The sequence below is a fragment of the Chrysoperla carnea genome, chromosome 5 (assembly GCF_905475395.1).
Source record: "Chrysoperla carnea chromosome 5, inChrCarn1.1, whole genome shotgun sequence".
Lineage (NCBI taxonomy): Eukaryota > Metazoa > Arthropoda > Insecta > Neuroptera > Chrysopidae > Chrysoperla > Chrysoperla carnea.
Genome location: NC_058341.1, coordinates 70,673,104 through 70,685,122, shown reverse-complemented (window position 1 = coordinate 70,685,122; position 12,019 = coordinate 70,673,104). Strand labels below are relative to the sequence as shown.

Sequence of the window (12,019 nt, the reverse complement as noted above, 5' to 3'; positions counted from 1 at the left end):
TTCTACTAAATCCCATTTTGAAAGTACTTATACAATTACTTACTTTAAAAAAGAAACCGAGAGTTCTAATAATTTTGCGTTTTTTTCACGATTAAGTGTCGAATGCTCTGTTACATTCTTTTAATGATTACACACTTTTTTATATCACAAATGAAATCTCTAAAATTAGTGTTTATCTCGAACAATCTGTTGGTTGCATAAAATACCAAAATAAAGAGAATTTTGAAAGAAACAGTTTTTATTGGAACTTTTTATTGTTTCTGATGTTTTTCGAGAAAATAAAGTAAAATCGAATTTTCACACGACCAACTTGTCACTCGATTACACGACCAACTTATCTCGCACTAGGTTCCGTAAAAATATAGTTTTCGGCTTTCATGAATTGTTTGGTAGTTTTATTCATAATTAACCTTTTCTTTACTAGAAACTTACTCAAAACTTATTCCTTAAAAAATAAATGGTAAACCAAACAATGATGAAACGAAACTCACCTAAACCTAAAGCTCTTTTCGGCTTTCTGGTACTCCCTGAAACTTCTTCATCTTCATTGTCATCTTCGCTGTTGTGATTTTTCTCTGGTTCAACAACACTTTCTTCTAAATCATCTTCTATTCTCTGTCGTTTCACTTTTTTACTTGACATGTTGATTTCAACTGAATAAAGTTTAATATTTAATAGCTCGTGTTTACATTAACCAAAAATAATTAAGACATTTGAATAATCAAATGTAATATTAAGCGCGGGAATAAATAATATAAAAATATTAAAATTCCCTAAACTTTTATTTTTTACGACCATATCCACAGATTTAAGATTCATAGATGTTATAAAAATAGACGACCAATATTAAACACAAAAAACACGTTTCTTTTTGTTCTTCAAATTTGGCTCATCAGAATTTTTATACCATGTATATATGAAATATACATAAAACTTTTGTTTGAAACATTTTTTTTTAAACTTCACTGTTTACCCACGAGGGCGCTTATTAGGTGCAAATTTTATAGTATGCATTAATATGGGAATATCAGTGTGTGTGTAGCTATTTAAAAGTGGATATCTTTTTTTATTAACGTGACGTCAAAAAACAAACGATTGCTTCATCAACACTGTCTATACATGGTATTTCAACAATTAACTCAGTCAATTGTTTGTTTTCACTCAATTTTTTCTTTTTAATTTTTGAATATTAATTTTTTTTTTATCAATAGCCCATCGTTTGAAAATTGTCAAAAAATTATGATTTTTTGACAATTGCATTACAATAGTGAAAAATGTTCTTTAAATTTTTTTTCATTAAATTTCTCGTGTTTCAATTTCATCCTTTAGTATGAAATATTAAAAAAAATAAAATAAAAGTTCGTTAATATTCATGTTCAAAAGTAGCTTCGAAAAAATATAAAGTGCTCGACTTGGAACCTTAGAAAAATTCAGAGCGACCTTTCAATATTAAAATTTCAACTTGAAATTTTCGGGATCTTCATAATTTTTCTCTTAGAAAAAAAGAAAATAATGAGAAAAAAAAATTTAAAACAAAAACAATCCGGTTTTCAACGTTTTTGGAATTTTTAAAAAATTCGGAGTGACCTTTTAAAAATTTTTTTTTGAGCTGTCCTTTGGAGGGGGGTCTTAAAATATGATAAACTAACATATTTTCATAGAAGAAAAAATATTCGTTTTTTTTTTGGGCCATCCTACTAGATATGCATTGATTTGTTGTATTAACTGATAGATGGCTCTAGGCGCATAATTGGTATTTTATAACAAAAATACATGTTATGCGCATATCTAATCTCATAAAAAAAAGTAGCTCAAAATTTTTGAAAAATACTAAAATCGACGAAAATTGATGTTTTTTTTTTTTTTAATTTCCGTTTGTATAAGCAATTAGGTTGTAACTCTAAATAAATTTTTTTCAAAAATTGATTTTCGCCGATTATGGTAATTTTTAAAAATGTACTTATTTTAAATTTTCTTTAGTCTTATTTCTATTTTTATTAAGCCAACTTCAAGAAAAAAATTAATAGTTTGATAATATTTAAGTTCAGGTGACACTCGAAAGGTCTTATAGATTACTCTATACTTAGAAATTAAGTTAGAAGTTAATTTAGTGCAAAAAATAGTGCCGTAACGAAAAAAAATGTATAATATTTTCGCCGACTTTAGTAATTTTCCAAAATTCTTGAGCGATTTTTTTTTTCAACAAGTTATTAAGGTTTTAATTGTAATTAGTTTTAGAAATCATTTATTTATTTAAATAATCGGGTAACCTTTCCTAAAATTTTCAGAATTGATTTAGACTTAGTTCAATTTCATTATTAAACAAGTGAAAACAATCAATTGACTGAGTTAATTGTTGAAATACCATGCATAGTTAGTGTTGATTTCTTTATCACATTGCACATACAAACATGGGACACATACATAACTGATAATCAAGTATAGTACATATTATTATAAAATTTCCGCCTAATTGGCGCCCTCACGGGTAAACAGTGATGTTTACGAAAAAATGTTGCAAACAAAAGTTGTTTAAGTTTTGATAAGGAACATTTAAACTTTTGTTCTATCTCTAACGGTTTACAAGATGGGTCCTACGGACCCAAGACCCAATTGACCTATGATGCTCATTTACGAACTTGACCTCACTTTTTACGTCCTGAGTACGCTGTAAAAATTTCAGCTCGATATATTTTTTCGTTTTTGAGTTATCGTGTCCACAGACGGACGGACGGACAGCCGGAATGGGACTAATTAGGTGATTTTATGAACACCTATGGCAAAATTTTTTTCGTAGCTTCATTATTTTTAAGCGTTACAAACTTGAGACTAAACTTAATATACTATGTATTTTTCATATATGCATGGTATAAAAAATCAAGCCTTTTATCCAAAATTGCCCTGGCGCTCATAATACGCTCTTAAAAACGAAAAAGCTATAAGCATTCAAAGATTGTTGCCCATCTCCTTTTTAGCAAACAAAGTTTTATATCTAATCTCTATGGAAATATATCGGTAAATTACGTCACTAACCTATATCTTCCTCTTTGTTTAATTAGTAATTTTATACGTTCATATTTTACGTACTTGTAAACATTTTCAAAAACCAACTTCATTTTCCTGTCAGTATATATTTGGATGTATTTATTCGTCATTTCCATGGATATATGATCAAATAAAATCAATTTTATATTTATACATAAAAATTGCTTTCTATTTAAAAACCTTTTTGGAAAATATGACTAACAAATACAAAAGTTTATTTTATAGAATAGTTTTTATTTTATAAAATTTTCGTTTAATGGCTAAACAAAACTGGGTAAATATAATTTAAACAATAATGTTAATGTTTTTGTTTTTATTAAATTATTCCTATTTTTTTTTTGGGCAGGCCACGGATGATAAAAAGAAAAGTAAAAAGGTATATAATAATAAATCAACTCAAACTAGACAACATGGCTATAGAAATTTTGTTAAAAGTTTTATTAGGGTAAATTTCATTTTTGTGTAAAAACAAATGTTCGAATAAAGCTTTTCTCTAACCTCCTAAATTCTTTCCTATACCTCCGATTGACTTATATGGTGCCTAGTGGTGATTTTGCCCAGGGGGTGGAAAATATATGTTGGAAATGGCAACGGGAAACGATAAAACGATGAAATCTAAGCAAAAAGTGTGCTTCAAGTATATTCCGAGTTATTGGTTATTGAAATTCGGAGTATTAAACTTTAAATAACTTAAAAATTGAACGTTTTTTGAAAAAACGAAAAAAGTTTCTTAATTAGCATTTTTTAAAGTTTCTTAATTAGCATTCATCAGCACAAAAACTGATGAATTTATCTCGGGAACTAAAATTAATGCTTGCCGGTTTCCAGTTTATTTTATTTATCACTCACTTTTTAAAGAACTATAAAATACCTTGAAAATGAAAAAAGTTTCAAGTTATTGTCATGAAAATTAACGGAGTTATAATGAAAAGAAAGTTTCTCGTACCTTTTTTTAATGTTTTATTCAGCACAAAAACTGATGAATTTATCTCGGGAACTAAAATTAATGCTTGCCGGTTTCCAGTTTACTTTATTTAAGTACTGGCATCATGCCAAAAGTTCAAGACGTTTTGGAAATATTACAATTTAAATGCAAAAAAAAATTTCGAAAAAAACAAAAAATTGTCCTTATAGTTAAATTATTCGAAGGACCCTATGGTTTAAGTCTGTCCCACCTCAGGACAGCCACTCTAACCTAACCTAATCTATCCTAAATAATTCGAAAAATAATAAAGTTACAAAAAAAGTTTAAAGGGGAAAAATTTACCTCTTTTTCCACAGAATATGTTACCTTCCAAACTTTTTTTTGTAACTTTATTATTTTTCGATTTATTTAACGATAAAGACTTTTTTTTGTTTTGCATTAAATTTCAATATTTCGAAAAAATGTTATCCAAAACGTCTTTAATTTTTTCATCAATTTTTGTTCTGAATAAAATAATAAAAAGTACGAGAAGCTTTCTATTCATTATAACTCTGGTAATTTTCATGCAAATGACTTAAAACTTTTTTCATTTTCAAGATTTTTTATAGTACTTTAAAAAGTGTACGATATAATTTTTTCAAAAAACGTCCAATTGATATGTTATTTAACGTTAAATACTCCGAATTTCATTCGCCAATAACTCGGAAAGTATTTATTTTTCGACATATATTTAAACTATTTTTTTTGTTTGGATTTCATCGTTTTATCGATTCATGTTGCCATTTTTCTACTCCCTGAGAAAAGCACCATTCGGCACCATACAACTTTTGTTCAAGAGGGTGAACAATGGTTAATTCCAAATTTTTATCGAAATAGATTCTATAGGTCAAAATTTAGAGTATTTCGTCTTTTTTTCTCAGCTCGTTTAATGGAGTATTTAATTCTATTTTTTTCTAGAAACATAAAAATGAACGAAAGAATATGAGAGATGTGATTTGTATGGCTGCACAACAATGGCGTACTATGCCGCTACACGATCGATTAAAGTATTTCCTATTAAAACCATCCCAAAGCGAGAAGGATTGTACTTGTGAAGATTGTACTCCACGTTTGAATAAAGATAATTATAATGATTATCCGCACCATCTTCATCATCATCATATGCTACAAAGTCCGCGTGTTCCGCAAATCATTTCCCTGCTCCAAGAAGGGGGTGTTATTGCTCATGCACGTCCTGTACGTTGGCAACGTGTCACAAATGTTTTTCTATTTGGTGTTATGATGTTTTTTATTTTAATAACAAAAAGATAGTTCATCAACTTTTTCCCGCCAGAATTTTTTTATTTTTGAATTTTTATTTTCTTATATCGTATATAAGTTCTTCGTCTAATGATGATTCTATATCTACTGACTTTAATTGGAACCTTTTTATAGGTCACTTTATACACATAGAATATTATATAGATTTACGGATGGCATCGCCGTAATTATGATTGTTAATTAAGCTAATGTAATTTGGCCCCACACAAAATTTTTTTCGGGTTAATTAATTGTAAATCTATTTTAATCCATTGTTCGTTGTTTGTTTTTCATTGCTTGACCATTAAAATTTGTTCGAGCGTTGTTTATTTATTATTTATTAAACAATATTTGTCATTAAGTTAGCCCCCCATACTATTTATTTCTTCTTTTTACTTCCATAATCAATGTATTTTAACAAATCAATGATTGTTCGTTCAATATTCGCAATTTTTGGATCATAAATTTTTCACATTAACTAATAATTAAATTTTTTCATCAATTCAATTCAATTTTTTCTCCTTTTATTGCGCATGCGCACGTTGTCAATATGCCAATTTTTAAATGATAAGCGCAGGTTCATTGATATCATTATGTAAATTTATGTCATTCTTTGATCTGCAAAATTAGTATTCTTCTGAGATAATTACAAAAAGTTCCATATCCGAAAAGTTATAGCTGAATTAGATTTTCATTTCCTATAAAATAGCTTATTACATTGTTACTTACTATGATGTCACGCCCGTATAAAAATTTGAATTTCCTGTTTAGAAACTTTTAAATGCCCTCACTGAATTTGTACTTTTATTAATTAATTTTAAGTAGTTAAAAAGATATTAATTACTAAAATAATGGTTAAGTTGAAATGTCCAGTAATTAAAGTTTCGGAAGAAAAATATTGGAACCAAATTTAAATTTCATGAATATTCCCTATTCCTTTAATTTTTTTATTAGGTTGGTATATTTGGTTATAATGTCTGTGTTATGGAGTGTAGAGTAAAGTTTACTCTACACTCCATAGTCTGTGTATTGATCGCATTGATATTACTAGTATATGTCTTTTTTGGGTCAACACAATATCTATTTATCTTACTCACTCATAATATAATATTAAGGCAGCCTTGTTTTTGGTAGTTTCGACCAATAGAAATGATTATATTTTATGGTTCCATCAGGGTTAAGGTTATATTTGTTTTGAAGTAAATTAATTAACATAAAAAAATTTTTGGTAAAGAAAAAATTAACAAATAAGTGCGGACAAATGGATTTTAGCAATATTGATACTTCACCAAATCACAAAAGTAACAAATATTGTTTTGTACCTTCGTGTCGCAACACTACTTATACTACTCCGGAAAAACATTTTATTTCTGTTCCCAAAAATGATGAAGTGAGAAAACAATGGTGTATTGCTGCTAATTGCCCTGATAAACGTCTTGAAACTGAATCTTATTGTTGCGAAGACCATTTTGATGTAAGTGTATACATATATATAGTGCAGTTCCTAGAGTAGTAAAAACATAAAAAGCTCGGAAATCCGAGACAGTGAATGAAAAATTAAAAAAATATATGGAATGTTTAGCTGGTAATATAAATGAAAAAGTTTACCTCTTAAAAAATTGTGCTCTCGATTTTTAACCCCCGAATTTAAACCTATGGCATCGTAGCTCCTAAACGGATGAACCGATTTTAAGTTTTTTTTATTTGCTTCGAAGGTAATTTAACAGAGAGCGTTCTTAGCTATGTTTCAAGTGCGATTTAGGATTCCGTACCTGAATAACTAAAAAACAGGCGATGATCGTCAAAGTCGGTTCAATTGGGAGAGAGCTATAAGGAAAAATGTAATTTAATGGAGTGTTCTTGGTTATGTTTCAAGTACGAGATTAGGGTTTCGTACCCCAAACATTTGTCGGTTTTTTTTTTTGATAAATATTGTAAATATCATTTGCAAATTAATAATTTCAATAATTCAAATATTCGAATACATGTTATTCGCTCTGTGCGTGAGTTTCGTTTCCATGGTAACGATACACTACTTTAATTATAGAATTGTGTAGATGCATATATAATTGTATGGATTGCATTTAAGACTCACATTGAAAATTTAATATTATTGTCTCACAAATTTAAATAAATAATTATGTTAATTTACATTTGAAAAATAATATTTGTGCAATTTGATTTCTTATTTTCACAATTTTTAATGCATTAAGTTTAATTAATTAGTGTTTACAATAATTTTAATTTGACATTTCTAAAGAACTGCAAATTAGTCATAACAGCCCCCTTTAACGCCAAAATTTTTCACTGGAAGCGCTGGCATCGATTTTATTGTCCCTACCATGACTACGCACACAGCGAATAGCTAAACATACAGATAGGAATCGGGAAAAATAATACTTGTTTATATTTAAATACTTTATAATTTTTTTAAATCATAAATTTTCTTCTACTTCCCTTATTTTAATTATAAAGATTATCTGGAGCTGGTAATTGATTCATTGTTATTGGAATGAACACGTTATTGGAATACTTCCATCCCCAACAAAAGAAAATACACATAAACATCACCGTTTACCCGTGAACGGGCCTAGAAAATACCCTAAAAATTTTGTTTTCATTCAATCAAATGAAAAAGGACCTATCTTGTAAGCCGTTAGAGACAGAGCAAAAATGTCAGGGTAAAAAATGTTTCCTATAAAAAAATACACAACTGTTTGAAATATTTTTTTGTAAACATCATTGTTTACCTGTGAAAGCGCCTAGAAGATACTTTCAAAAATTATGAAAATTTCGAAAAGTTTTTCGAGAGTGTTTTACAAAACTATTAGTTGATTCTACCTGCAAATTTTCAACTCTATCTTTTATAGTTATGTGGAAAATGAAAACCAAAGTTTTGTCTTAATTTGCTCCTTCGCAGGTAAACAGTGGTGTTTATGAAAAAATGTTTCAAACAAAAGTTGTTTATTTTTTTATAAGAAATATTTTTTTATATTTTAACTTTTGTTCTATCTCTAACGGTTTAAAAATACTCAATTGAACTTTACGAACGCAAACTCACTCTGTAGGTCGTGAGCGGGCTATAAAAACTTCTGCTTGCTATATTTTTTTTTACCTTGCTATATACTTCATATATACAGGATATACATACTATTTAAAATATAATTATATGCTCAAACAATAATTAATGTTGTAAAAAATGTTGGGTCTTGGGTCCGTAGGACCCATATTGTAAACCGTTAGAGATAGAACAAAAGTTTAAATGTAAAAAATGTTCCTTATCAGAAATTAAACAACTTTTGTTTGAAACATTTTTTCGTAAACATCACTGTTTACCCGTGAGGGCGCAAATTAGGCGAAAATTTTATAACATGTACTATACTCGATTATCAGTTATGTATGTGTCACATGTTTGTATGTGTAATGTGATAAAGAAATCAACACTGACTATGCATGGTATTTCAACAATTAACTCAGTCAATTGTTTGTTTTCACTTGTTAATATATTATTTGTATGTTTTTATTACAGTTAAAGGAAGATTTGGAAAACTATTTTTATGTAACGACGGTGCCTAATGCTCGAAAAATTTTAAAAGAAGGAGTTGTGCCCCGGTTTTTCAATACAGCTAACACTGCAACTACTTCAAAAAATACGAATTTTACAGAAATAATGATTAATATGGAAACATTAGACGGCAGCAATGATTTAATGAAGGAAGAAATACTTAACAACAGCATTAAAAATGTAAAACAAGAACCAATTTATGAAAATGATCAAGATTTGTACACAAGTATGATTAATTATGAAGAAGTGATGATTAAAAGTGAAATATTCGATGAAAATGTTGTAATGGAAGTTGAACGAATTAAAAATGAAACACCAGAAGAAGACAGCAATGATATTAATAGTGTTGTGAGTGTTTGTGAAAATGATCAACAATTGTGTACAATTAACTACGAAAATATTAAACCTGAACAAGAATTACATACAGAACTGATTATTAAAGATGAAATATTAAATGAAAAATCTATTTTGGAATCACAAGAAATTCATACTCCAAGTACAAACCAATCATTTTCATGTGATGTTTGTAATAAAAGATTTAACTATAAAAGTAATTTAAATACACATAAACGTATTCACACTGGAGAAAAACCATTTTTATGTGATGTTTGTAATAAAACATTTACTCAGCAAAGTTCTTTAGTTCAGCATAAACGGATTCACAGTGGAGAAAAACCGTTTTCATGTGATATTTGTAAAAAAACATTTACTGAGAAAAGTTCTTTAGTTAAACATAAACAGATTCATAGTGGACAAAAACAATTTTTATGTGATATTTGTAATAAAACATTTAGTCAGCAAGGTAATTTAGTTGCGCACAAACGGATTCATAGTGGAGAGAAACCATTTTCATGTGATATTTGTAAGAAAACCTTTACCGAGAAAAGTAATTTAGTTAAGCATAAAAAGATTCATAGTGGAGAAAATTCATTTGCATGTGATATTTGTAATAAAACATTTACTTATCAACATAATTTAGTTCAACATAAACGTATTCACAGTGAAGAAAAATCATTTTCATGTGATTTTTGTAATAAAACATTTGCTTATCAACATAATTTAGTTAACCATAATCGTATTCACACCGGGGAAAAACCATTTTCTTGCGATATTTGTAATAAAAGATTTGCTAATCAGCATAATTTAGTTGTACATAAACGTATTCACAGTGGAGAAAAACCATTTTCATGTGATGTTTGTAATAAATCATTTACTAATCAAAGAACTTTAGGTAGACATAAACAGATTCATAGCGGAGAAAAACCATTTTCATGTGATATTTGTGATAAAACATTTACTTATCGACATTATTTAATTACACATAAATTAATTCATAGCGGGGAAAAACCATTTTCATGTGATGTTTGTAGTAAAAGATTTACTCAGCAATGTAGTTTGGTGAAACATAAACGTATTCACACAGGAGAAAAACCATTTTTATGTGATATTTGTAATAAAAGATTTACGCAGCAAACATCTTTAGATAAACATAAACGTATTCATTTTAAATAGTAGTACAATCATCCTAGAGTATCGAGGAAAAATTATCTACCTAAATATTACATAACTACAATATTACAGTAATCCTAGCCGAAACGCGTTCGTGCACAGGAATTATGTAAGGAGGGAGTTCAAACTTTTTCATCTTTTCATTCAGTCACTATTCAGTCTACTTCAAAAAGTTGAGCGCAAAAGTCTTCATCAAAATATTTCAATTTGTTAAGAAAGAGACAAAGAAATTTGATAAAATATTGTGATTATTCAGAAATCGATTTATAGAATTGTGGAAGCTATAACACCGAAGATGTATATTTAAATTATTTATTCATGTATATAAAAAGTTACATAATGTTTATGTATTTGAAGGAGATGCTTGCTTGTCGACATAAATGGTCGAACTGATTATTAAATTTAGAATCTTATTGATATAATCTTGGTTTCCATATAAACTGTTTTTTAGTGGATAACTTGATTCCATTACAAAGCCAAGATTCGCGTCATAATAGACTCAACGCTCAAATATACAGGCTGATTCATTTAAAATTGGCCTTTTTCCTTTGAATATTAAAAAAAGATCCTGTAAATGGCAGGATATAATTGTACCCCTTCCCCCCTAGTGTTGCCATTTAGCGGATTTTTTTTTTATCTTCAGAGGAAAAAGGCCTGGAATTATTAATAATTGTATGTCCGGATTTAATGATAATATGATAATGTTTATAATTTGTCTTATGTAGTTAGTAAAAAAATTTTATTATGATACATTTTAAAAAGGCATATATTATAAATCGATTTCTGAATGATCGCAATATTTTATCAAATTTCCTTGTCTCTTTCTCAATAAATTGAAATATTTCGATGAAGACTTTCGCTCAAGTTTTTGAGTTACATTATTTTATTTTGCACGGTGATTACCGTGACATTTGCCGGGCGGGACGTTAAAAATTCACTCGAAATTTACAAGAAAGATGCGTTTCCAAATCGAAAGATATCTCTGTGTCATAAAAAAACGCACTTTATAGAAAATATATTCTGTGTATAGGCGTGCGTTTTTTTTATAGAAAGTATAGCTTAGGTCGATAATATCTTAAGATCCTCCAATCAGTTTAGCCTCGCTCGATATACATCTCGATGTAGAGGTCGATGCGCACAGAATGTTGGAAAACATGTCATATTTTGACCTAATAAAAAGTTACCTTACTCGAAAAATGTGTTACTTGTTTTTATTGATTATGAACTAAGATGAAAAAGGTTGAACTCCTCTCTTACATAATTCCTGTGCACGGACCCAACCCTAATGGTAACCAATAAGTCGGGTTTCTCCCCAAAAATTACAATTTACTATATAGCATTTCGGCTAGAATTACTGTAATATTTAGGTAGATAATTTTTCCTCGAAATATATTTCAGTTTTATTTTGATAATGTATGTAAATAACTTTTTTTTAAGTTAAAAATCAGTTCAGTTTTTCTTGTTAGTTATTAAATAATAAATTAAAATGTAATCATTTAATTTTGAAAAATTGTTCGTTTCATATGTAAAAACTTTGTACTAAATTTGTTTTTTTTTTGTTAAATCGTAATAAAATATATTTACTCAATACAAAACTAAAACTTGTTTATTTATTTTAAATTTTCGATTAATATTGCTATTTGGATTTGAAATATGTGGCGAAGTCTAGTGTTTAA

The 12,019-nt window shown here is 28.2% G+C and overlaps 3 protein-coding genes across 3 annotated transcripts in view; 2 read left to right on the top strand and 1 right to left on the bottom strand.

The window, feature by feature from the left end:
- Positions 1-695, bottom strand: part of LOC123301480 (DNA mismatch repair protein Msh2) — a 64,117-nt gene extending 63,422 nt beyond the window's left edge. The window contains exon 1 of the mRNA XM_044884226.1: positions 492-695. Coding sequence (XP_044740161.1) covers positions 492-642 — 151 coding nt within the window. The 5' untranslated portion in view covers positions 643-695. The remainder of the gene's footprint in view (positions 1-491) is intronic.
- Positions 696-3,264: 2,569 nt separating this feature from the next.
- On the top strand, positions 3,265-5,295 carry LOC123300946. Its single transcript, XM_044883626.1, has 3 exons — positions 3,265-3,319; positions 3,392-3,490; positions 4,928-5,295. The coding sequence occupies exons 1-3, from the start codon at positions 3,302-3,304 to the stop codon at positions 5,279-5,281; spliced, it is 471 nt and encodes a 156-aa protein (XP_044739561.1). The 5' UTR covers positions 3,265-3,301; the 3' UTR covers positions 5,282-5,295.
- Positions 5,296-6,530: 1,235 nt separating this feature from the next.
- Positions 6,531-10,613, top strand: LOC123301379 (zinc finger protein 568-like). The gene is made up of 4 exons (XM_044884116.1): positions 6,531-6,743; positions 8,799-9,356; positions 9,465-9,825; positions 10,600-10,613. The coding sequence occupies exons 1-4, from the start codon at positions 6,531-6,533 to the stop codon at positions 10,611-10,613; spliced, it is 1,146 nt and encodes a 381-aa protein (XP_044740051.1).
- The last annotated feature ends 1,406 nt before the right edge of the window (positions 10,614-12,019 follow it).